This window comes from Stylophora pistillata, chromosome 3 (assembly GCF_964205215.1).
Source record: "Stylophora pistillata chromosome 3, jaStyPist1.2, whole genome shotgun sequence".
Classification (NCBI taxonomy): Eukaryota; Metazoa; Cnidaria; class Anthozoa; order Scleractinia; family Pocilloporidae; genus Stylophora; species Stylophora pistillata.
This window is the reverse complement of record NC_142521.1, coordinates 5,567,501-5,594,155: the sequence shown is the minus strand read 5'-3', so window position 1 is coordinate 5,594,155 and position 26,655 is coordinate 5,567,501. Positions and strand designations below refer to the sequence as shown.

Here is a 26,655-nt window from a genome sequence, read left to right as displayed (position 1 = left end):
ATGGGGGTAAACACGGTAGAACATGGGTTACCTATGGTAGATGGGGGTTAGCGTGGTAGAACATGGGTTACCTATGGTAGATGGGGGTAAACGTGGTAGAACATGGGTTACCTATGGTAGATTGGGGTAAGCGTGGGAGAACATGGGTTAACTAGGGTAGATGAGGGTTAGCGCGGTAGAACATGGTTAATCAAGGGTATATGGGGTTGAAAGTAGTAGAACATGGGTAAATTAGGGTAGATGTGGGTTAATGAGGGAGAACAAAGGTAACTGATAGAACAAGGTTATATAGGACATATCGTGCAACATACATGAACGTAATAATACTTAGTATTAATGTGTATTAGCTATTGGGACATGATATGGACCTAACATGAAAGCTTTACCAAGCTTATTGGCGTCCAGTCCACCGTTCCGTTGACTCAGAAAAACGGCGAGGATGCTAAGCTTTGTCCAAGACCCTGTTATTCTGTTATTTACCTTGGATGGGAAATTCAACAATTAAAGTAGTGAAAGGTCGGTGAGTTTGTCTTAATTGTACCGAAAAATCAGGTTTCCTGACTGAGAGGTAGCGAACGCGTTGGAAGCTAGCGATTACACAGTTCGTTGGGGCTAAGTTTTAGAAAATTATCTTCCTTCGCGTGACACGAAACTTTTGATTCACGTCGGAAAGTTACAATTTCTTACCTTAGGCACGCGACTGTGGAAATTTGCGGCATGCTAGCTGAACTTTTATGCTAAACCAATGACGTGCTCAGAAAAGTTTGACAGACTCCTGTTACCACGCTAGTCTTGTAACAGATGGTCTGATCAGTCGACTTAAACTGATCCAATGAAACTTTTATTATTTAGTTAAATAAATGAAATGTGATGTAAGCACTATGCTTCCAAGTATTTTGCGAATACTTTTCTTCATTGAACAATTTGCCAAACGCAACCTCTGGCAGAAGTTCAGTTAGGAAGAGTATAAAGGAGATTTTTTTAATTAATCAGTTTCTGGAAGGAATGACAAGTCATTCTTTAGTTATTTCTAACCTGAAAATATGTCATACTTTTTGTACCCTAGAGTACAAAACTTGTCTTAGCATGCACACACTACCATTACCCAGTACCAAATTTTCTTAGCGTATTTATATGGAAGAGGAAAGTCGCAAGAGGGAAAAAAGTTTACTTCTTTATAAACAATCGCCCTTCGTTGTTCAGTTTGACGACAATACAAAATGTCATGTTTTTGTTGTTGTGTATTAATTAAGAAAAGATTCAACATAAATGCTGAGAATATTTCAATTTTTCTTAATTTGCATTATTATTGTATCAATGTTAGTGGATTTATGGAGGCTTTGCCCAATTGCAAGTTTGCCCCCTATGAAACTACGCATGTTTGCCTTTGGTACCAGTACAAGTTTGCCCCCTTTACCAGTTTGCCTCCAGATGTTTCAACTTGTTTCCTATGGCAGAAAGTATTCCTTTTCTGTCAAAATCATAATCTATTTCAATCAACATACAAGGAGACAAGTTAAAAGATTTAGGAGTAAACTGGTCGAGGTTGGGACGGACTTGTTTAAATTAAAGCTGCAAACTCACAAAGGTGTCGAGAGGCAAACTTGCAATGGGGTTCATAAACCTTATAAGTGTTGATACCATTTATGAAAGAGTTCATATGGGTTTGCCTGTGACAGATTGATTGAATTCTTTTTGTAGCATAGATTACCTGAACAGAGGTGCTACATGCACTTCCAAGAAAATTTGTTTTGGAGTCCAGGTTCTTGATCAGTTCATCTTAGTCCTGGTGGTGAGAAAATTTGTTGTTGGAGTGAAGAGTCTGTAATGATCAACACTTACAAAGTTGTATTATGCGGCAAGACTGGTGTAGGAAAGACATCCATTTTTCAACAAATGTGTGGTTCAGCAGGCTCAATGAAAAGTGGAAAAGCTGTTCAAAAGACAGTGATGAATCATGAGCGTGAAGTGATAATTAAATTACAAGATAGTGATAACACAGTTAAGGTATGGCCAGAGAAGGAATAATTATAAATTATATTTATGTTGTAGCTATAACAGATTTTGAACAGTTCTTTAATTTCATTTCTCAAACTCATTAATAATTCATCAAGTTACAAACCAATCACAATATGCCAATTTCGCCAAATGTGTGCGTTTAGAAACCCCAATGAAACACTGGACAGAGGCTTTTCCACTATACTTTGATGAAATATCAAACCCTAGAGCTTGATAAAATGTCAAACCCCACTGAGGCCAAAATCAGTCAGAATTTTTTCAATATTGTTCTTGGCTAATGATGCACGATTGAGAAGCAATTTCAAAAACTCATGCTTCATGTTTCATCGGGGTTTTCAAACACTCGAAAACAATAAAAGCACTCGGCCTATGGCCTCATGCTTTTATCAGTTTTCTCGTGTTTGGAAACCCCGATGAAACACTCCCACTCATTTTTGAAATATTACTTGATGTTGTACAAATGTTAAAGGACAGATCATTTGTTATGGGGGAGGGGGACAGGCTGGTGAATTTTCATTGTTCTGTATATAATTTCCAGTGACCCAGCTTTTGTGACTGTGTGTAGTAATGTGTCCCCCCCCCCTTAGAGGAGGTTCCCTTACTATCCCTTTTTAAAACCCAATCATATAAAAATATTTGGCTTTTTCATGCATCACAAATAATGTCCAAAACTCTTACACATTCACTCAGAAATTTGAGACAATCATGTTGATTCAATATTTTAGTTGGCCAGTCTTGTATAAGAAGAAATTAGTTACTTAATGTCTTAATATCTCCCCTGTTGAAGAACCTTTAGTGGTCTGTTTTATGACTTTCATTGGTCCATGCATGAAGTCCATCTCCAGTTGAACCCCTGGTCAAAACCAGGAGGGCTCCTGTCAAAACCCAACCACAATTGTCTGAGAACAATAGGTACATGATAGCCAGAAATTTCATCACACAAAACAGAATGGTTCCTAAATCATTCATTATTGAGCTCCTAATTCAGGGGTCACATTTAACTAAAAGAATATTTGTTCAAATAGACATGAAAAAATCTCATCATATTTAATCACAATTCATGAAATAAAAGGAAAAAATCAAATCATGATTTACAAGAATAAAACCTAATCAGGCCTCATGTAAAAATTATATGGGACTCTCTTAGAGCACAGGCCATCCAAGCATACTGTGTGTGATTTTGGGGTCTTAAGGTCATTAACAGGAATACCTAACATATCAAGATCAAACTTAAGCATAACACAAAAAAAGGTGAGGAAAATAATGTGTGAAGTCTCCTTGCCTTTTTCCTGTATCTTCTATGTCACCAACAGTCATTTCAAGGCTGTTTTTGTGACTTTCTTTGTAATGCATGTGGTGCCACCAGTTTTGTTTTTATATATACAGTTTCATATAAACCCCTTGCCATTCTCTTTGGGGTACTATCAGGGGAAACACCACAGACCTTCTTGGTTGTATTGCCAATAGGTACAATTAACCTCTGTTGCTTTTAGTAGAGTAGGTGGTTGGTTCAAGTAGCCTGCACCTACACCCCAAGTAATGATAAACTTGTACAACCTGTCAAACTATGTGTATTTTTTAATTTTCAATTTCCAGTTTAACCTATGGGACACTGTTGGACTAGAAAGCCATGCTAAGTTAACACGGTCTCAGTTCTTGTTGAGCCAAGCTGTTCTGTTTGTCTACAGTGCAGATGATAAGGAATCTCTCGACCAGTTAGCTGACCTGCTACCTCTAGCAAGAATTAATTCACAGGGAGCTTGCTTTATTTTGATTCAAAACAAAATTGACTTGACAGAAACTGTCAGTGCAGAGGACGTCAGAGACTGTTTTCCAAACAATCCTTTCACACTTGAATTTAGAACGTCTGCTGAAACTGGTGATGGTATCAAGGAAATGGTACAGTCAGTGGCTCAGCATTTGTTCAAGAAAGCCACACCCATGAAATCAATAGGTCGCCATACTCTTAATGATAGAGGTGCAACATCAAGTAAGTGCAGCGCTCATTTCAATAATGGATCAATGGATGTCATACAGTTGCAAATGGAAACAGCACCTCGTAGGAGAAAGAAATGCTGCCATCATTAAAACAATAACAAACTTGGCAGATGAATTTATTGGTGAATATATGGTGTACATTGAAGAATAGTAGGCTGGGATTTTTCAGCCAAATTTTTATGGCTAGAGCCATTTTCATAGATATGTTTAAGAGTGGGTTTTAAACATATTACTTGGGGGAAGTTTTACAATATAAAAGAAAAAAGAACATTAAGTTCAAAAAACAAAAGAAAAGAAATCAGTGTATGAAAATCTGTTTACTGAATGGGCATTGTCAACCATAAGTGCACATGTGCTTTGTTCTAACTTGCTCAGCCATGCAAGTATTTACTTTCATTTTCCATCTGTTTATTTCAAACTTTACCACAACAAAATTCTATTAATAGACAGAAGTTGCAGTGCCTATGTCATACAATTTTGTAAACTTGTATACCATTATGGTTATGTATTTGTGTTTATTTTTTAATTTGTTTTTGAGAGCCATGAGTTTATCCGTATTTTATACTGTCAAGTGTCACCCTTGAAAAATAAAGTTGATTTTATTTTCATTTTAATTTATTTTTTTATTTTTTACTGAAAAGAGAGCTCAACCTTGCTGTTTTTGTTGTTGTTGGTCTTATGGTTGTATATACTGTGTGGCAAACTGTGGGAATGAGAACATGTGGTGAGTGAAGAAATAGCAGTTTTGCGACTAGTTGGTTGAGGGGGCACCAAAAGTATATTAAACTAATGTTAAAGTAAAGCAGTCCTATGAAATACTGGCCAACTTTCAAAACTTATTTTAAAAAACTGCTCTGTTATTTCTCAATCCAGTCGAGTTTTAAACTACCCAACATGGTTGACTTAGAAGAAAATAATACTTCTCCTGATTCTACTAAATGTAAAAATTAGACATTGGGGCTCTGTTCAGTTGATTGTTACAAAAGCAAAATAATCACAACTACCATTTATAAAAAAAGGAATGACCCAAGCAGGGAAGTCATGCGCAACAACATCACAACTGGTTTCAGTTTTCCATCTGAATGGTTGGGAGGTTTGTGGATAAGCAGGAGAGTGCTTCAAAACTACACTATTGGTCTTACCAAATGATTTACTATTCTTAAAGGTGTAGAGGCTATATTGTGAATTTTCAGCATTTTTTAAATAAAACATACCATGACAGATTTTTTGCAATGACTTTAAATTTTCACATAATATAATTATCATTCTACATATAGATTTATCTGAGAAAAAAACATTTCTCAAAGTTTCATAGAATTTGTGGACTTTCCTGGATTTGTATTTGTGCCAAAAAATTACTCTCAGTCCAATAAATAGTTAATTTCTTTTCTGTTTTAAAAGCTAACACAGGAAGAAACCAACAGTCTTAGTCATCATCTGTGTCTTTTTTTTTTTCATATATGTACATATCTTCCTTTACAAAAATGAATTGTGATAGTGAACACTGATGACAACCAGACAGATATGATTATAGTTTATTAAAAATTATCACAAATGATCATAATTTAAATTTTTCTAACTTTATTTTGTATGACAAAGACTGATGATGTACAAGTAGCATTTATGGTTCCTTTCTTCAGTGGCTAAACCAACAATAAACTCTAGCTCTTTATGTTAAAATAATCTAAATCTAACAATAAAACATATCACCAACATAGTAATTAGCTAAAAGTATTGCATGCATTCAAGGCTATTCTAACAGAACCTCAAATTTATTTTAGAATTACTTTTGAAAATTTTCACAGTGGTAGAAAATAACCAAATCACATTTCACTTGACTCAAATGAAACTAAATAACGTTTGTATCAATTGCAGGAAATGTGGGTAGGGCTGGTTTATAAAAAATAAGAGTGTTTCTACCACCTTGGACAGAATGCTGGTCCATCCACCAAAAATTCACATTTTAGTCCCACTTAAAATAATTTATTGTTTGCACATAGCATGAAAGGCATAATATTAATGTTTTGGGTAATATTTGTAATAAAAGGAAACAAACCTCTGCTACATGACAGTTGCAATCCAGTCACCCTACAGTACTAAGATAAAAACTTTAAACTCACAAATAATCTAGTTGTCTGACAAACAATTGAAGTTGTTGTCTGAGAGAGAAAAAAAACACAGCCTATTAACCAGACATTGATATCCACAGTTGCAACTATCTAAATTTTGGCTGCAGAACAAAAGAGTAACTAACTGAGCTTAAGCATAATACATTTAACTGCTTCAGAGCTGGGCTATTTCAAATACATTGAGAGGACAAAAAGTTAAACATGCAGTTCTGAAGAAATCAGCAGAAAAATTGTTGGTGCTGCACAGAACTTGCTGACAAACTTTTACCCTGATTTCTTTGGCTTGCATGACACCCTGTCTAAGTCAGGAAGAGTGTGCTCAAGTCTGACACAAAATAATTTCAAAAAGCAGGTTTGCATTATGCTAGTCATTATTGATAAATTGTACACAACAATTCAGAAAAGAGTTGACACCAAAGTCTTTTAAAAAAAACTCATTTCTGTGTTAAATATTCCAAACATTCTACAGTCTCAATACAGACTTGAAAAATTAAAGGAAGGGATCCTCAGTCATCTGCATTCCTTCAGCTTAAATTTATTCTTTTCTATTCTATACTATTTTATACTAATCTGTAATAAAAATATCTTACACTTTCCCTCAGGTTAAAGAGAGTCTGTATATTTTGGAAAATGCCTTCAAATATTGTAGTGTGGCTTCTTATTTAAGGCAAGTAAAAGTTTTTAATAGCCTCTACCAATAATTAGGACGACTCTAGAACTGTATAATATCATGAACAGCAACCATTTTTCCACTGCCGTACCATGGGTGGAGGGGCTTCCAACTCCAAACCTTTGGGTGATGAGTCTTTGTCAATTCCTCGTTGTACCAACAGGTCAGCAATGGCATTAAAAGTTTCTTGAATACCCTCCCCTGTCTTTGCTGATGTGCGCATGTTAAGTTTGCAATCATTTCCACTGTTGAATAATTCAATGGTCTCATTTGATATCTGACCATCGAGGTCTTTTTTATTTCCGACAAGTATCTTTATAGCATCTGGAGAATATTCTTCCACGTCCCGTATCCAGTGGCCTAAATAGTGTATTGATGAAGGTTCATCCATACTGTACACAAAAATTGCCGCATGAGACCCACGATAATAGTTATTGGTTATTGTCCGAAATCTTTCCACTCCAGCTGTGTCCCATACACCAAGCTGCGGACAAAGAAATAAGAATAACAGATTAGAGGAATTATTATCAGGGTACTTTGTACTATATCAGCATTCCAGGCCACAGTTATTTTGGTCATGGTCATGGCATGAACAAATTTTATCCTCAGAATTTATAGCACAAGTTGAACATTTGGCAAATTGTGTTTGGTGGACATAAAGAAAACTGACCTTTACAATAGGTCATGTTTGAGGTACAATAAAAGGTCTGAAAATATAGTAAGATATTCATTAAATCCATACAATAAGTCAGACCAGTTGGGAAAACACCAAATATTTCAGCAGAATATCCTAACATGACTGATAAACATTTAAGTCAAAAGCAAATAGAGTCACTTTTCCTATTTCAAGACTTTTTTACACCGATTTAAAGAAAACAAAATATTTAAACTTTCATTTGCCCATAAATTCAAAATAATAACAATTACCACTAGCCACAATTGACAAGTAATTTTTAACATGAAGCAGTTTTGAATTTCAACAAACACTGTAACAGAAAAAATTGATGTTAATCACGACGACGATACTAATAACCATAATAAAAATAACAATAATAATCATAATAACAATGATTAGGGTAACAATCTCCTGAACTTCCTTCTTTGTTTTCATTGCTAATCAGCTGATTGTCATACGTAAGGTGTCCAGATCTGCCACAAATCTTAAAAACTAAATTTACGATTCTAGCAATTAACACTATCCAGAAATCCCACATTTTGCAGTGCACGTGAACCACAAAGGACCACCATTTCTAACTACCGTAAGCTCAAAATTAATACTACTCTCAGTATGGTTACATCATACACCACCATATAGATTTTCCTAATTACATACCGTAACTTGTTGATCGCCAACTTTTACGTAGAGAGAAAAACTGTCGATCCCCACTGTGCTTTTCCTTCCCTCATTAAATGTATTATCCTTGGCACGATGAAAAATTGCTGTTTTTCCTACTCCTGCTTCGCCCAACAAGATTACTTTGAAGAGCGGACCTCTATCCGCACACAATGCCGCCATTTCAGTTCGACTCAGATTTGTCCTTACCCATCGCGAGCTTACAAATTCAGTTATCAGTAGGGGTAGGTGTAGTCTCTTTCAAACCATTTCTTTAGGTTGTCACGCATTGTTAGAAAGTATTGTGTGACAACAGTAGAACGGCTGCAAAGAGGAGAGGGGTGGGCGTTAAAAGAAAACATCGCCTTAAGTGCCTGTCAATGATTTTCGATTGATTTTTCAGGGTAAAAAAAAATACCCTAAATTCTAAATTAAAAAGAAATTCTTGAGTAGAAATCAAAGTGTTAAAATTTAATTCTAGGGGCTTAAGTTTTGGTTCCACCTCACCCCAGAAAGGAGTTGTGTGAGCCCGCGATTCCTGTAATGGTCGTGTGTTCGTTTAATCTGAGGTCGCCATTACTAAGCGAGATGAATAACGAAGAGAACATTCCTTTGTACAAAATCGTTTTGGCTGGTGATCTTGGAGTGGGAAAAACCTCTATATTTCGCAGATATGATGTCAACAAGTTCTCAGAGTACAGGGAGTCGACATTTGGGCTGGACAAACTGAACAAGGACATTGAAGTCGATGGGAAACGATTGAAGGTAAACTTTCATTTTTGTAGCATAGACTAGAACTGATCTTCTTTTCGTTCATTTTTTTTTTGTACTTCTCTCTTTTGGTGCTAACCTCAAACAAATTGTATGTGTTAAACAGTGAACATCAAAATTTGGGTAATTGAGGATCCAAAGTCAGCTGAGCCATGGGCCATTCCATTTAATATCCGCACCCTCCCCCCCCCCCCCCCATTGAAGGCCTGGAATTTTTGAGGGGGAGTGGGGTTAATACCATATATTTCCGAGAGGGGTTGAACCAAAAATTTCTGAGAGGGTCGAACCATATATTTCCAAGAGGGGTTGAACCACGTTTTTCCTAAGGGGTCAAACCATTATATTTCCCAAGGGGTTGAGACATATATTTCCCATGGAGTCAAACCATATATTTCCCAATTTGCAACTGAAACAAAATGAAAATATGTCAGAAAAAGCCCGACACCATTAAGTAATTCTACTTCAATGAAGAAAAAGACAAGAAACCTTATGATAATTCCGCTCATGTGTCGAGAGCTGATCATGCATTGACAGATGTCAGCAGGGGTCAGTTTGCAACAAGCATACCCTGTAACCAAAGTTTCTAACCTGAAAATGCCGTAGTTCATCACCAAAACTACCACAAGTTTGTATGTCGGCCCCAAATTGTCATCTATATTCCTGTGTTTCCAAGATGTTAAAGTTTTGCTTTCCTTCTTAAGTAACTTTGTGCAACTCATAAATTATGAGAACATTAACAACTTAGATAACAGTATTTTCTGGGTGATTTATTTATATCATTTCAAGGAGATTGAGAAATGAGTAAAGATAGAGATGGATAAATGATTTCATTTTGGTGCCCACTGAATAATCAGATAGTTTTCAATTTGGATAGTTGGGTAGCATACTGAATCAGTAACTGCTAATTGTAATAACAACTATGAGTAATTCATCCCTTAAAATAAGTTTTTTCTTTTTTGACAGTTTGATACCTTTTTGACAGTGAACTAAATCATTTCTCCTCTTTGTGACCCCTCTTCTGCATTGTGTTACCTGAAAACTATATTTTACTCAGTCAGAAAAGAGAATTACTTTCACCTACAGCAGAGTTTGACATCTCTGCTAGCCCGGTACCCCAAGGCTAGTAAAAATTTGGTTGGGCTAGTAAAAAATTACATTTAATAGCCCCCTGGCTAGTAGAAAAATTGAAAGAAATTATTTATAATTAGCTTATTTGAAGTTCACAGTTGATTAAAAAAAACAAGAAAGTTTAAATTGTAATGATAACACCAATAAAGAAGGCATAACCCTTTCATCTTCTTGCATCTTTTTTTGTCTTGCATGTCGATCGTAAACATCCCTAAATCTGAGGCTCAATGCATAATGGTCAATGTCTTCCCCAGTCTTCTCCCTACCAATGTTGCGACACCTTACAAATGGCCAAACACGATCACTTCACACTTGAAGCGATTGTACCATTCTTTATCATTTTATAAGACCATTAATTTTAGAGGAAGATTTGCGTGTTTGGGGTGGAAGTAGACCTTGAGGGAAATTGATCCGCACTACCAAGTTGTTTTTCAGGCTAGCAAATTTTAGAAATCACTAGCCCGGTGGCTAGTAATACAGGTAGATAGGTGTTGAACCCTGTACAGGGTTGTCAAAATAAGCCGGCAATCAGTGCATTTCACCGTCTACTCTGCAGGCTTTTCTGAATGCTTGTGATGCCAACCCTGTATCACAATGGGTTACTCAACATTTTTTTGACAATCCTGAGAGTAAATTAATTCAAATAAATGTGAAACATCTCTATGGATCTCCTCTCCCCAAACCTCTCTGCATCACATCTGTTTGAGAGGAAGTCATTTGTGCTTGTTTAAAATAATGTTTAACTTGTTAAGTCTGCATGCAAGCCAATTGGCCTATCCAGTGGAAGCTATCCCAGTTTTGAAATGACTCACTTTATATCCAGAAATGCACACAGTAACCAAAATGGCAGATTTGACAAACTTTTGTCAAATCACATGAATGTTCATGAGGTTTGACAATGTTGGAAAATTCTTCAAAATGAAAATCAGCCAGGCAGAATTGGTGATTTGGACAATTTTTTCATCAAATTTGTCAAAGTAAAATGATTAATAGTATTTCTACTACCCCTGAATAGGATTCAGTCTATTACTACGCTACCCCCTCCACCAGTATTTTGCCAGATTTCATTGGCAGGTGCCAGGACCCTTTTATAGACCACTTTCATAAATGGCGGCCGGATTAATATTCTTTTGTTTAAATTTAAATCAGCCCTTCTGGCCTTGTTCTCCAGTACAAAATTCAAAAGAATACATTAGTCTAAGTCTAACCATTTTCACTGCATTACTGCAGTAGGGTAGGACTAGAACGGAACATATGCAAACCATGCGAGTAGTCAAACCAATAAATCCCACCCATCCCACCCCTGGGGAGGACATCCATCACACAGCAATCTCGTGTGTGGGAAATTAACGTCTCCTACCCCTAACCCTGTAGGAGACAGGACCTCCATTTATTCATCCCTATCCGAGAAGACTAGAATATCTAACCATTACTTGATGTTATAGAGAGGTAGCATATTCATCTCATTTATTTTAAGGACCTTGAGTGTTGGTCTGGCCGGCGCTTGAACCCTCGACCTCCTGCACAACAGTCCAGCACTCTATCCATTGAGCTAACAATAATTATTAACATTATCTCAAGCGAGGCCAGAAGGGCTAATTTAAATTTAAACTAAAGAATATTAATCTGGCTGCCATTTATGGAAGTGGTCTATACTTCTAGGTAGGTAGAGAGTCAGTGTGAGAGCAAGTTGTCTCTCTCAAGACCACGACGCAGTTACCTGGCCAGTTCTTGAACAAGATCCTTGACCTGAAGCATGGCACATCAACTGTTTAGCCACTACACTTTGTATGGTGCAATCAATATTAATAAATGTAATAATTATTTAGGAGACTATTGATTGGAATGAGCAAATTTTCTTGGTTTAAGTAGCATTTATGGTCAATTCCTTCTGTGGTTTACAGTACAAAATGTTCATGTAATTCAAGATCCAAGGGTGAGAATCTTTATCATGATTATATGATGATTTTACGTACTGTATATCAAAAAACAGTACATTTATAATTTCAATTAGAATATGTCTTAATTGATTCATCATCTTTTCTTTGCCAGATCAATGTGTGGGACACTGCAGGAATGGAGCGGACAAGATCGCTCACATCAAACTACTACCACAATTCTCAAGCTGTAATCCTTGTCTATGCCATTGATGACATGTATTCTCTTACAATGCTACGAAATTGGATCATAGACATTAACAAGGATGCAGGGGAAGCTTTAAAATTTCTGGTTGGGAACAAAATTGATCTGACCGAAGAAGGTACTCAAGTCGATAAACAGTTGGCTGACCAATTTTGTAATAACAATGGAATAACAAAATTGTATGAAGTGTCTGCAAAGACTGGCAAAGGAGTGAGGGAGATGTTTGATGACATTGCAAAGTTGTTGCTTGCCAACAAAGAGTCCACTAAAAGGGATGAAAAGTCCTTTATTCTCATAAAGGGGGAAGCAAACAAAGAAGTGAAGAAGGAAAGTGGGTGTTCATGTTGACAGGGTGTTATGCCTAAAGTCAAACATTTAAGTTATTATTGTTAAATAAATATATACTTTCATCAAAAGAGTTTATTTTCAAAATTTATGATTATGATATATGTGTGCCATTAGAAGAAAATTTTTTTTCATATCTTTATCAGATTCCAACCCCAAACTCATATTATAAGAAAATAATATTCCCTTGGGTTGTGTTGTGCTTGTCTTTGGTTGAAAGTTTAGCAGCAATACATAGCATGCTTTTCTTTCTAGCTAATATTTGAACAGATGGAGAGATTTTAATTTGTTTTTGATCTGGTCATATGAGGACAAAGAGGACAAAGGGGAAATTCTGAGTCCCCATGGGGGATTGAACCCCAGAATCTTAAACCTCAAACTTGAACCTCAAACCATGAACCTTCTTTACAGAGCTCAAAATTTAGCATCTTTCTTATTCTATTTACAAACATGACACTATCAAAATTGCTGATCCTAGCAATATGCATACATGACACTTTGCGATGGCATTGCTCACCATAGAGTTCTTGTTGCTTAGTGATAGAGCATCGCAGTGCAGAATGCAGTGGTGTGGGGTTTAAATCTTCCTGGGGACACAGAATTTTCCTTTGTTCCATGCTCATGACAAGATGAAAAACATCTTTCTCTATTTCTTTACCAAGCTCAAAATTAACCAGCTCTCTTATTCTATTTACAAATAAGGAGAGTTTTGTTTCTAGTACTCTTAGACTAGTAACTTCTTCATTGCATGTAGAACTACCTAGCCTTTTGTATGCTTTAATAAAAATTACGTACAGCAAATGTATGTATTTATATTATATGTATTTATTATCCAACTACACTCTGTAGAGTACAAATAAAGCCCAAGATGAGTACAAATATCACAGGGTGTTTGTACTCCAGAGAACTGGTTAGGCTGGTTTTCTGGCATCGCACAAACGAATTGGATTGAAGTTACAATAAAAAACGGCAGACGATTTAAATAATTTTTCTGACAACAAAGAGTCAGAATGGCTGGCAAATATTGATCCAAGTTCATTAGATAAATTGAATGAAGAAAGGCAGTTAGACAATGATGAAATTTCATCATTTATTGAAGAAAATAGAAACAGCCACATGACAATGCTCTAATTCCATTCTGCTTCGCATACTTCTGTTGTACAGTCTCCACGTAAATAAATATCAGCGAAATTTGCCCACACTGAAATAACAATTTGACATGTTGGATAATAAATAACTTATTAGATGTTTAGGTGCATCATATCGCCGACTATTTTTATTCATTATTTGTATTTTGACTTGCCCTATGGGCTCATCAAAATATGGCACAACTCAAAAAAATACTCAGCAATACTACACAAAAAACGTTTAATAAGATATATATATATATATTGTGGACAGTCTTATATTGATTTAACTTGCTCTAGTTTCTGGGTACATACATCTTTGTATTAAGTACCTGTGGTGGTTATCTCTAACTACAAATTATCAACCCAAGTGGAAGTTTTTTAACATTTTAAATTTGTTTACAAGGTATAAATGAAAATTTCATTTCTCAAAATAGTAGCATAGTTGTTAGTAGAAAAGCTGGTAGATTTGTAGGGTTTTCAAAATTTTTTTTTTTTTCCACTGTGTCTGTCTGTTGATGGTGGAGATGGCTGTGACTACTAAGATGCCACACAAATCTTAGAAATAATTTATAGTCTTAACAAAAAACAATAAGATACCTTATAAAGACATCAAAGTGGTGACCACCTTTGACTAAAACATGTGAGTTTTCCATAATATTAGTTACGAGTAAAAGTATAAGATACAGAGGGACACAAAGTAATAAATAAAAATTAAGAATTATTAAAGTAGGTGAAAATTTTTATTATAGTGAGCTGTTATTCAAATGAAAATGAGCCTGTAGACTGATATATATTCATTAAAATTTGTTTGAAAATATGCCACTTGGGATCACAATTGTTATTCAACCTGCACAGTTCCATTCCCCAACATCTCTGTAATTAGGGTCAATATCCATTTAAAAGAAGATTTCAACCGGCTGGTTAGAGGTTTCTCACTTGCAAGTCACTTCAGCCATAGGTCCATTTTTATGATAACACCCCCATCTGAAGAGAGGGAAGCGTAAAGACTATGAAAATGTGACAGGTGACAAGCATAAGATTACTAAGCCAAGGGTGAATTTTGCAGAAGGTGAGTTAAGGTGAGATTTTTAAGTTTTCACCTTGAAAAAAAAAAAATTAATTTGTAAGGTGTCAACACTGATTAAAGTGAATAAAGGCTAATAGTTTCGAAAGAACTGTTTGGGGCTGCGTCGGTGGGGGTAACGAAATAATTTGGATTTATCAACAAAGTTGAAATGGTAAATTGGCCACCGTAACGATTACAAAAGCTGACGTTTCGAGCGTTAGTCCTTCGTCAGAGCGAATAGAGGAATTGTGGGTTGCGTGTGCTTTTAAAGGCAGAAAATGGAGCTACGTTATTGGTGGGAATCAGTGGTGGTAGTGATGAAAGTACATGCGTGGGCATGAATTTTGATAAAATTAGTACATGAAATGGAATCAAACCTTTGGCTCAATTTCCCTTCTGTGGAGGTAAAAATGATGACAATGATTTCTTTTCTATATGAGTGAAACACGTCGTTGTTTGTTTTGTTTTGGTTAGGGCGATAAATTTGCATATCAATGGAAATTATGATTTGTCTGGGAAAGAGTCATGTTTTGCCGTGAAAGTACGAGTTGAGGATTCGGGGGCGAACTTATATAACAACAGCTGAGTTATGGATGTACGCGGGAGACTAGTCTTTGCATTTGCTCACGTCAGCAGCATACCCCCATGGGCAAATGATGGACGCTGAATTGACCAATCAGAGCGCGCGCTTTAATTTTTCACCCTGCTTACCTTTCACAAGTTTTTGAGTGTCAGTATAATATCCATGAAAAATTATTCGTCAATTCAGTTCGTAGTACAACTGATGTTTGATAAGTGGACTGTGCATCGTTTGTTTGCACTTAATATGAAAAACGAAGTTAACTGACGTGGTCACACGTGATCCAAGTCTGATTTTTAACGTAAGGACCAGACATTTACACGGGCTTGTAGACTGATAAAAGACTTGGTTCAGGCAAACAAATTTCAATAGCGAAATTATTTACTGCCAGGTGAGAGATGACATCGACAATTATCGTCCGATTTCAATTTTGCCAGTGGTGTCACAGATTCTTGAACTGGCTGTACAGCAGCAATTGGTGGATCATCTGGAGTCCCACGACCTTTTTTCTAGATACCAATGTGGTTTCCGTCGTAAGTATTCGACACAGAGTGCAATTATTTTCCTTACTGACTCCATAAGAAGGAACATGGATGCTGGTCAGCTAACACTGAGGTGCCATCTTTGTGGACTTCCGTAAGGCTTTTGACTCTATTGATCATAAAATCTTGCTTGATAAACTGCAATTATTTGGAATTCATGATAGTGAGCATCGTTGGATGTCTGATTACCTAACAGATCGTACCCGATTAGTTTTCGTAGGAGGTGTCCTGTCCCGGCCTCGGCAAGCAGTCTCCGGAGTTCCACAAGGTTCTATTCTGGGCCATCTGCTTTTTTTCTTTGTTTGTAACAAATATGCCAAACTGTTTACAGGCTGCTAATGTATTAATGTATGCTGATGCCGTCATCTATCACGCAGCCTCAGATGCAAACCAGCTGTTGCAGAACTGATGTTAAATCTCGAACTCAATTTTGTCTTAGATTGGTCTAATAAGAACGATTTGTTTATTCATCCTAAGAAAACTGAATAAGTAACCTTTGGAACTGCTATGAAACACAATCAAATTGACTCTTAACAATCTTTGCAGTGTTTAATTAGGAGATCAAGTCCTCAATTGTAAGCCTTTCTATAAGTACTTAGGAGTATACCTAGACGAGTCACCATCTTTCAAGGAACAAGTTACTCGACCGGTTAATAAGGTATCTAGACAGCTTGGTTTGTCAGTTAAGTAGGGTCAGAAACAGTCTCATGGTTCATGCAGCTGGAGTCTTTACAACTATGATTCTCCCCAAGTTAGATTATTGCGACTTTGTTTGGAATAATTTAGCTCCTTCTAGATATAAAATTTTAGAACGGTTACAAACAAGAGCTGCTAGAAGTGTTTTAAAAGAAAGTTGCCTTAGTCACGATCAGCTGTTGCGACAATTAGGTTGGATGTCCCTTAAGACACGTTCTACGATGCATATTTCAACTTTTGTTTTTAAATTTGTCAGTAACATTGCTCCTGAAATGTTCAAAGAATATTTTGTCAAGTTATCACATAATTAAATTACCAGGCGTAATAGTCTTGACCTTTTAGTTCCAATTGTTCACACCGAATCTGCTAGGAAAGGGTGCTTTTATTCTGGGGCATAAGCTTTCAATAATTTACCACCAAACCTGAAAGAACTTGAATCCCTATTAATGTTTAAAACGAAGCTTAAGGATTTCTAGGTAGTTAACTTTTAACTTTACTTTTGATACTTCTTCTATGTATATACTTTCCTATAGTTTTTATCTTATTATGTACATTGTAATAGTTTTTAGGTCTTTTATTATTATTTGCTATTTTTTTGTTTCCCAGAGGACCTATTGATAACAGCTCCTGCTGACGGGTTTACCCTGGTTAAATATGTTGTTATTATTATTATTATTATTATCATTATTATTATTATTTACCGTCCAAATAAGATACGCTAGAAGGGTACATAGTCTAACAAAAGAAGGGCACATAATCTAACAAACCATTTTGTCCAAAAATTTCAGTTGTTTGTTAGCAGAGTAAGTTTTCATGATTTCGTCCATGTCGAGGTAAATTATCCGTTCAAAGTTTATAGAATGCCGAGAAATTCGAGCACATCAAAGGTAGTCTTCGAAATTATGTCAGCCAGATAGACATGAGTATGAATCAACTTATTACAGTTTCAATTAATTTTATTACAATTATGCTCAGATAGCTGGTTGTCATTAAAATTACATCTACTAATTAGTGGTTGTCATTTCATTTGTGGTTGAAACAGCGCTTAAAGCGAAACCAACCGAGAGACGCTGCATGTCCAAGCAGCCTTTGCTGTTAAAAGTGCAGAAGTCATAAAATTTCTTAATTATTTGCGGTCTTTGTGTATGGGTCATATAGATTATACTTAACACTGCGAGAAAACGTCGCCGCGTTATCTTGAAAAAAAAAAAGCATTGCATTGAACCTCTCTCTTAAGCTCTTCCCATGCTTCAAAACGAAGGGCATTGTCGTTTTAAGGATGACGCTATTGGCATATTCTTAACAATTCTCAGAATTATCTTTTTCTCGGTCTCAAAATTTAAACGTTAAGAAATGTAAATAGTTTCTAGTCTAACTATTATATATTTTTATATTAGTCTATGCTTTTCCTTTTTCTTTTATTTTAATTTTTGAGGACTCTTTTGTAAATCAGTTATCAGTGAAATTGATATCCTCAATAAAGATTATTAAAAAAAAAAAAAATTTACGCAAGCACATCTCTTGTTTAAGGAAAACCAATCGACAGCTGAGTAACTGAAGCGATACCACCAGCTTCAATTTCTATCAAATTATGCACCTACCTTTTTTTTTTTAAAACACCATTTCAACTTGAGTTTCTTACAGTATGTACTACTAAAATATTACCAGCACTTCCCCCCTTTTGTTATAATGCTACAGTCCAACTGGTCACACCAGTTTTCGTACGGTGGAAAAATCTTTCCTTGAGACTAAAAAAGTTCAAGTATGAAAAACATGCTGATATAAAATACGAATATAAGGTGAAAAGATGGCGGGAATGCCGCCCATTCAAACCCTGCTTTGAATATAAAACACTCGTTTTGAATAGGTGAGTTCGTTTAAAATACAAAGATTTTTTTTTTCTTACATTTAAAAGTAGATCAATAAATATATAAAACGGGTAACAAATGTATGTAAAAGCATTTGAAACACGATTGATTAACGATTCCTACCACAGTAAACTAAACTACTTTTCCACAGATACAACTAGTCATCCCATTGTATCTGAGATCACAATGCCTTTGAGAAGAGCATTGCTCAGTTTTTATCACGATGTGCAGGAGTCCTTTTATGTAAATAATTATCAACTTTTCGTGTAACTAAAATCCCGTTGTCATACACGGGCAACTAGAGATTTAGCCCCGTAACATGATGTGACAAAAAAAAAAGCACTTCTAGGAAGTGTTACTTTAATATCACTTAGAACCTAGTAGAGGTCCAGCTATTGATCCAGTCTTAAAAATATTAAGCTATTCATATTTTTCAAAAGCATGTTGTACATATAGGTATATTGTTTTGTATATGTGTATAATGTTTCTTAATAAATCTCTGTAAAAATCCTAGTGAAAAGCCAGTATCACATAAAGTGTTGCTTTCCGAATTGACGAATTAAGAGTTCATCCGCCGTTAAGAGACAAGAAAACCGGTGAGTTATGTTTAGCTTATCACAGGTGAAGCAATCGATACGATAATTTACTGTGGTTCTGGAGCAGTAAGATTGAGGAATTTAACAACGAAGTGTTCAGTAAAGCAATGCATTTCTATCATCAGAGTGATTTAGGCTGTGGCAAGACTATAATCGGTTCACCTGGAAAAAAGTTAGTTATATTTAGTGGCATGTCGGGCCTCTCTTATAGCGAAAGCCTCACTACTACTGCGTATCTTTGCAAATGGAATCTGGATCTCAACTTCTTGTCTCAAGCTGTGATTTGGCTTCACCAGATGGGTGTATTGGGCCAGCTATGGTGTTATAATTACTCAACAAGATAATGGTCGTCTTCTGATATTTCCATGGCCTGCACTAGTCTACTGAAACTCGAGTTTGGATTTGCAAGCAAAGCAGCTGGAGTGTCAAATTCTGCAATCTGAAACGAAGTAAACTTGTAAAAAATATTGATCAACAGATCGAAGTGTACTTTCTCAAGGTAATCATGATATTGGTTTTATCAACTGAGTTCAATAATAATTTAAATTGGCCACCGTGAAGGGCTTCAAAGGTGACGTTTCGCTCTGACGAAGGGCTAACGCTTGAAGTGTCACTGAGCTTTGAAACTCTTTAAGATGACCAATTTACATTATCGACTCAGCTGATAAAAACCAAAATTACCTTGCCACACTCCCCAACCGACGTAGCACCACAGTGTCATTGAAACTTACCCCCTTTTTATCTCAAAACTAGCGGCTAGCTAATAGGCGTGTATTGAGCTACATGGTTAATATACATCTCGAAATTTTCGTTTTTTCCTTTCCAGAATAGCATCTTTCTTGTTTTGCTGACACTGTGAATTGTAAATTGTGTAAGCCTTAGCAAACCTCGTCCATCTCTCATGCTACTAAACGAACCACTTCAGATTACAAGCAGAGATTCAAGCAACTCTGTTTTTCTAAACTGACCTTTCCATGATCCATGACAAGGATCCGATCAGAATCCATCACTGTGTGTAGGCGATGAGCTATCGTGAGAAGAGTGCAGTGTTTAAACGACTTACGGATCGTGTCTTGGATCTTTGAGTCTAGAGAGAGAAAATCAGATTTTCATTTCAAACAAAGACAAAATGAAGGAAGCAGACTGCTAACTTTTGCAGAAGTAATCAAGAAAATAAGGCAATAATCATGATGCAACCTCGATGTTACTTGTTGCGCTCTAAGGAAGAAAACTGGGTACGTTTTTCTTTTTTCGCAGAAAAAAAGCAATTGCGTTATAGTAAGTTAACCACAGTGGGCTGAAACACGAGTAACCTTGACTGACATTGTGACTGAGCATGAGAACTTACGAATAAAAAAAAAGGAGCGTAGCATTGAAAAGCAAGCCATGTTTTACCTGTTTCCGGATCGATGGAAGCTGTAGCCTCGTCAAGTAATAGAATCTGTACAAAAAACAAACTTACATTAACTGAATGCTACCACAGAAACATGAGGAAATGATCGCCGATGTATATCTTTTGCAATAAGTGCAAGTTAGGCAATAGATTACATTGGCGGAGGTGCACGTGAAGTTCCCACCAATAACGTAGCTCCATTTTCTGCCTTTAAAAGCACACACAACCCACAATTCCTCTATTCGCTCCGACGAAGGGCTAACGCTCGAAACGTCAGCTTTTGTAATCGTTACGGTGGCCAATTTACCATTTCAACTTTGTTGATATATGCAAATTATTTGTTTAGTTAACAGTTATTCACGGGAAGTAGAGGTGAAATACAGGATATTTACATGGCCGCTTGGGGATACGAATTTTATCTTCTCGTGCTTAAAGTATCTCTCACTCGTTCGCTGCGCTCACTCGTGAGAGATACTTTTAGCACGAGAAGATAAAATTCGTATCCCCAAGCGGTCATGTAATGTTCTGTTTATTGTATAGATACTGATGAAATTTCCACATAAAAGACAACTTTTTTTATTCATTTTCGAAACAGCAATTGGGTAATTATGTTGGTAACCATGGCCACACCAATACACGTGAAAGATAAAAATAGTATCTTAACTGCGCGCGGTGAAGATATTTTTTTGGTAAAAGGAGAAATCCTGGTATTTCATCAGTATCTATATAATAAGTAGTAGATATTTACCGAGCTGCCAAGCGGCAAGTTCAATATGCACCACTTTCAACGTCACTGAGGTGAGTAACTGCTTTAGCATATATCACACAGCTACCAAAAGTTTAGTTTCATTTCTTCCATGTACCGAAAAATGGCCGAAAATTAAACTTTTGACGCGCGATTCTGTCTCTTCGGCTGCTCGGAGGTGAATAATACTTGCTATTCACTTCCGAGCCAGCCAATCAGCGTACGCGAAAAGCGATGTTCATTTGTTTGGTATATATTCTAAGTACGATACTGACGACATTCGGTTCTGATTCACAGAAACTAACCTTGCTATTCCTGAGCAAAGCTCTCGCCATACAGATCAACTGGCGTTCACCCACGGAGAAGTTTTCGCCATTTTCAGACACTGGTGCCATGAGCTGAGCAGGCAAACTGTCCACCTGAAATAGACGATTAAACAAAAACTGATGCATTTGCAGTAAATTACATCAACGTTCAACATGAATACAAACAGATACACCACAAAAAGCGTGGCACATAAAACATATGTTAGGATGTCAGTTGAAACTATACTGTCAGTAAATCAAACAAGTTTAAGGTTAAAAATTAAAGTGGCAGTGTGCCACTGAACTGAGAAAATGTTGCCGGGGTAAGAGGCCGAGGCCACTGAACTGACATCGTATTTTTAAACTCCTAGTTAAGGAAGGTCACGCTTTATAGATATGGGCGACTCCTGGAAAGCACATACGCGGTGCATACGTGGCCGAATGGATAGTGTTTCACCTCTCAAGCGAAAGACGCTTGGATTTCGCTGTCGGATGATTTGCCAACTGAGCTACAGAGAACTCGTTGCTCAGTGAGCCATAAAGAATTCAGAATCGTCCTGTATACTGATAGCAATAGCAATCTTGAAATTATCTTTTGCGTGAATAGATTAAGGAAGATCGTAAATTTTGAGCTCACCCGTAGAACATCTTTCTTCAAGTTTCACAAAGTTAGAAAGAGACTACAAGAGCAAAAGATGCCTAGAGGTAAAAGAAGCTCTTCGGAAAAAAAAATCTGCCGGTTGCTTTTCAAGTGTTGTTGCTGTCTTAAGTAAAACAAACTGCCATCAAAGCGAATTATTTTCGGCTAAGTGCTGCATTTTCGATCAGCTCATGCAAATATTCGGACACTCAGCCGCTTCATTCTTTTACTCATAAACTCTGTTTGCAGAAAGGACCTACCATTTCTCGGAGATGTGCTCTCTCGAGGGCAGTCCATAGTTCACTGTCACTATGTTCCTTAAATGGATCCAAGTTGTACCTGAAAAGAAAAAAAATTGAATTTAAAAAGAAAAAAGTGAATGCTAAAACAGCGAAGGAAGGTATATTTTACCACAATTGGCATAATGTCGCAATCTCATTGGCCAATTCGCCGTTGTTGATGAGAGTCAGACAACGCTGCTCGCGTCAACATGTCACGCAACTTGTCATGCACTGAAAGAATCGTTTCATTTGACGTCGATTTTGTGGTAAAAAATTTGTCCACGACATTTTGACCATTGTGATGACGAATATCGTTGTCGATAAGAGTACAGACCATGCTAAACCACTGCAGATTTGTTCAATTTACCTGACAGTACCAACAAATAGCACCGGGTCCTGAGGGATAATTGATATCCTGGAGCGAAGATCTTCCAAACCTGGAAAAACACAAATCCAAGATGGTTTAAATATTTTGGGATTTTCTAAGAGTCTGCAAACCACTTAAAAGTGTTTATTTTCATTTCGTATCGTCTCTAAACTTAAAACTTTAATAATCAAAATGACAAACCCAATAGCTGTGCAACTTTCATAAAAGTTTACTAAAAGCCAAACAAGTCGTTTATTTAGTTCACCCAAACGCAATCCGTTCTTCTTTTTCCAATAGAACAACAATGAAAAAATACGAGCCCCACGCAAAATCGAACAAGTACAACGACCTCAACAAATTGCCGGATGATTTAAACCAGAGGTAGACAACGGAAGCATGACCTCAAAATATAAGCCAATACAAAAAACGCTGCAATTAAACCCTGACCAAACCTCTAGTTTATGGCGACTGAATAATTTACTCTGTGTAATACCACTATTTAGACTTTTTTCATAAATGGCCGGCCTAACTGCTATCCTTGACAACAATTCAATTTTCACTCAAAAGCAAGGTCAAAGAGGGTTTTTTTTGCATGCATGCATGCATGCACATATAACAATAACAATCGTGTTCATTAGGAAAGAGGTTAAAGAAGACGAAGGGATCTACCGCTGACCGAGAAAAAGAAGGACATTTTTACGTTTTTCTACAACAAAAGCCATAATACGGTTTACAAATGTTCTACAAACCTATCTGACGTACGTCAACATCATCAATATGCATGCTGCCCTCTTCAGGTTCAACTAATCGCCATAGCAACACCCCGAGAGAGGATTTACCAGAACCTGTTCGTCCGACAATGCCAATCTTCTCACACTTCCGGATTTCAAAGTTGATGTCGTCCAACACCAGAGGCAAACCATCGCGATATCGCATCTGTTCAACATAAAACCTATCCTCAGTTTCATGGTGTTTTATAAAGGTAACAGAGTTACAAAGGTATTAGTCAGACGTTGTGTCATATGACTGAACTCTTTCTGAAAATCGGGCCCTGGTAGTTCGAAGGTTGGATAACGTTAAAACTCTCTCCGATAGATAACGCTATACGTTTTTCTATCACTTGTCGTCCGGATAGCGATTTATCCGCTGGATAGCGTCATCCGCGCTTTACACAACTGGGCCCAGGTGATCAGTTGCCTACTGACAGAGAAATCTGTTATTGTAGACCTATTTTCCCATAAAGGTAAGGGGATGCCTGTCCAACGGAATGAATTTCTCTGTGTCGTTAGATTTCTAGACTATACCTGAGTATTGTGATACCCATTAATATATTATATCATATTGTACACCCATTTCGATTGGTTCTTACGCATGATCTATTGGAGGTTAGACGCATAGATAACGTCACCATTACCAAAATTGCTTTTTCATTACATGAAACAAATAGATTCCATGTTCCCGCAGGTCCGTCTAAAGTAATAAATATATCTTATTGACCAAGCGCGAGGGCCGTACTGGGAGAATATTGGCGCGAGGTCTTGACAGTACTGACCGAGCGCAGCGAGGTCCGTACAAAAAAGACCGAGGGCCGATATTCTTCCAGTACGGTCCCGAGCAAGCTTGGTTAATAAGAGATTTATTATACGAGTGAAGTTCGAAGGGACACAAGTGCGGTATCATTCGGGACCATTCGGGACAGTGCCCGGTCCAATACTGAGAGAATATTGACCGGCAATAGAGCATTTTGATTAGTTATTGGCCCTCTGACTTCTCGAGTCGTGTAATAAAACACGTTATCCATTTGACCATCAGATTTTCATTGCATTCTCTTTTGTGTCGATTTTAATTTGAGATTAGGTGTGTTGTTAACCTTTTTCTTTTTAGAGGCCTATCCATTTGACCATCACATCTTCCAACTCTTTCGCTAATTTGTCAAAGTTACACGAACTGAAAATATCTTGACCGCACCAAATACTTGAGCGTATCCAGGAGGACAACGGTCTTCTTACCTTAACTCCTGACATCTTTATCACTCCATTATTTGGCCAATCAGGTGAGGGTTTCCTATCCGGGATTTCCAGCTCGGCCTCACTAGGCACTGAGCGGATATAATAGCTGATTCGCTCGACGCTTGTGAACCGCGCCTCTGTTTCTGCCACTTGCCGAACAGTGAACTGGAGCAAGGATGTCATCTATACAACAAAAAGGGAAAACCCTGTCACCAAAAGGAAACTAAGATAATTGAGAACGTTGTTTTTTCGTCTTGTCACGAGCGAGGTACACAGGAAAAAAATAAGTTTTAATTCCTTGTGAGGAATCGAACGACAGACCGACAGACCTTCAAATTCCACGTTTTGATACTTTACCACTGAGTCACATAACTCCACTGAGTTAGCCAGGCCATAACGACCGTGGGAGCATTGTGGAGCGCCTGAGCCCATTCCTCCCTGATACTACTACAGTTAACAAAGAACCCATTAAATTTGTCTCCCTTTTAACATGTGGCTTTGTACCTACATTTTGGTCGGGTCCAGAACCCATCCACCTCCAAATTCTTCCCTCAGGCTTTATTTTCTGCAATTTCTTTGGATGAGTGTTAAAGCTAAGGACTAATTTGCCACATGCCACAATAATATTAATTTTAAGCTTTCTTACCCTCAGCGAGTACGTCAACACGAGGCCCAAAAATGCCGGAGGTAGAGTTCCCTTGATAAGCACCACCATTAGACCTGCTATGCAAACTATACAGATTGTCAGCATGTCAAGACGAACCGCCAGCCAGCGCTGCGCGCAGAAAAACATGAAAAAAGGCCTTGTGTTCTGATCAAGGTAGCGCTTGAAAACTGCGTTGAACTCGGTCATTTTATTATAGGCGTGTAGAGTGGACAGACCTTGTACTGTGGCAGTTAAATGCGAATACATTGGCGAGCGAGTTATTCCATCCATGCGCTTGAGCTGCCGAGACGATCGGTTGAAGATCACATTAATCAGGAGGAAAACTACAACCAGGGGAGCCAGGCCCAGAAGAAACCAAGGAAACACTGTCGCGATCATGCCAATGGAAATGAAAATACGAACAATGTTCAGTGACGATGCGTCAACGTTGAATGGAAGATGGATGTCTATTTCATCAAGATCTTTGGAGAACCTGTTTAGAATCCTACCGGTGGGTGTAGTGTCAAAAAATGCCATCGGAGCCCGACAAACTTTCTGAAACACTTTGTCATGGAGATGTGAGGATGATTTGAGCGTAAAATGAACCATCAAGTAGGTCTTAACCAAGATTCCTACGAAAAATCCCACAGCAGATAGGGTATACACCATGATGTAGAAGTTGTTAGTAGGATTTCCCGCTATGATGCCGGATTTTTCCGGAGTTATATTCTGAAATTTCTGAAAATCAATGCAAAAAAAAAAAATCAACCGCAGATGCTGTGTAATTTATTTTTCGAGTAATATTAAAGAATATTGAGTGGGTTTTGAAAGCTTCCGTGAGGTAAAAGGGGGAAAACAAACGTTTGTCTTCCATTGGTTGAGATCGGTCTCCGGAGTGAAAAAAGTCTAACAATATCCCAGATTACCTCCGACAATCAATTGAAGAATCCCACTTTTCAGGCTTTCGGAGGTAATAAGCAGCCTGAGGCGTCAAACTAACCTGTTCAGCTGCTGCATTTAGCCAGATTCCAAGCCACGTATCAATAAACAACTGTCCACCGAGACAAGCCGTCACAAATAACATCAAGAACAGAAATATAAAATAACCTACAAAATGAACACAAAAGTGTCTATCATCCCTGGCTTCAGCTTCCGTAATCATCTGAATAAACTATAATTCTTATTAGAGTATTACTCCAACACAGAAACAATTGCAATTGGGACAATTTCGGCCAATTCCTTTACAGCTCATATCC

The 26,655-nt window shown here is 37.2% G+C and overlaps 4 protein-coding genes and 1 long non-coding RNA gene across 9 annotated transcripts in view; 3 read left to right on the top strand and 2 right to left on the bottom strand.

Annotated features, from left to right (window-relative positions):
* Positions 1 to 381: 381 nt before the first annotated feature.
* Positions 382 to 4,631, top strand: LOC111332415 (ras-related protein Rab-5B). Of its 3 annotated transcripts, none has more exons than XM_022937743.2 (3): positions 382 to 516; positions 1,702 to 2,007; positions 3,616 to 4,631. In XM_022937743.2, the coding sequence occupies exons 2-3, from the start codon at positions 1,828 to 1,830 to the stop codon at positions 4,105 to 4,107; spliced, it is 672 nt and encodes a 223-aa protein (XP_022793478.1). In that variant the 5' UTR covers positions 382 to 516; positions 1,702 to 1,827; the 3' UTR covers positions 4,108 to 4,631. The 3 variants fall into 3 exon arrangements, with proteins under 3 accessions (XP_022793478.1, XP_022793479.1, XP_088610743.1); XM_022937744.2 differs by having other exon boundaries at positions 404 to 516; positions 1,707 to 2,007; XM_088754617.1 differs by having other exon boundaries at positions 501 to 520.
* A 947-nt stretch (positions 4,632 to 5,578) lies between these two features.
* On the bottom strand, positions 5,579 to 8,418 carry LOC111332417 (uncharacterized). Its single transcript, XM_022937746.2, has 2 exons — positions 8,150 to 8,418; positions 5,579 to 7,300 (listed from the first exon to the last, which is right to left on the bottom strand). Exons 1-2 carry the CDS (start codon positions 8,330 to 8,332, stop codon positions 6,875 to 6,877), a joined length of 609 nt encoding a protein of 202 aa, XP_022793481.1. The 5' UTR covers positions 8,333 to 8,418; the 3' UTR covers positions 5,579 to 6,874.
* A 259-nt stretch (positions 8,419 to 8,677) lies between these two features.
* On the top strand, positions 8,678 to 14,487 carry LOC111332416 (ras-related protein Rab-13). Its single transcript, XM_022937745.2, has 2 exons — positions 8,678 to 8,914; positions 12,101 to 14,487. Exons 1-2 carry the CDS (start codon positions 8,693 to 8,695, stop codon positions 12,536 to 12,538), a joined length of 660 nt encoding a protein of 219 aa, XP_022793480.2. The 5' UTR covers positions 8,678 to 8,692; the 3' UTR covers positions 12,539 to 14,487.
* A 712-nt stretch (positions 14,488 to 15,199) lies between these two features.
* LOC148734264 (uncharacterized) lies at positions 15,200 to 16,833 on the top strand. Its single transcript, XR_015999108.1, has 2 exons — positions 15,200 to 15,947; positions 16,074 to 16,833. It is a non-coding gene; the product is annotated as an uncharacterized LOC148734264 (long non-coding RNA).
* A 1,588-nt stretch (positions 16,834 to 18,421) lies between these two features.
* LOC111332414 (ATP-binding cassette sub-family C member 5-like) overlaps positions 18,422 to 26,655 on the bottom strand; it is a 21,875-nt gene continuing 13,641 nt past the window's right edge. For all 3 annotated transcript variants that reach the window (XM_088754565.1, XM_088754563.1, XM_088754564.1), the window contains 10 exons: positions 26,400 to 26,506; positions 25,400 to 26,137; positions 24,754 to 24,936; positions 23,494 to 23,680; positions 22,745 to 22,814; positions 22,357 to 22,435; positions 21,457 to 21,570; positions 20,409 to 20,454; positions 19,982 to 20,100; positions 18,422 to 19,452 (listed from right to left, as the gene is read on the bottom strand). In XM_088754565.1, the coding sequence (XP_088610691.1) occupies positions 19,342 to 19,452; positions 19,982 to 20,100; positions 20,409 to 20,454; positions 21,457 to 21,570; positions 22,357 to 22,435; positions 22,745 to 22,814; positions 23,494 to 23,680; positions 24,754 to 24,936; positions 25,400 to 26,137; positions 26,400 to 26,506 (1,754 nt within the window). In that variant the 3' untranslated portion in view covers positions 18,422 to 19,341. The remainder of the gene's footprint in view (positions 19,453 to 19,981; positions 20,101 to 20,408; positions 20,455 to 21,456; positions 21,571 to 22,356; positions 22,436 to 22,744; positions 22,815 to 23,493; positions 23,681 to 24,753; positions 24,937 to 25,399; positions 26,138 to 26,399; positions 26,507 to 26,655) is intronic.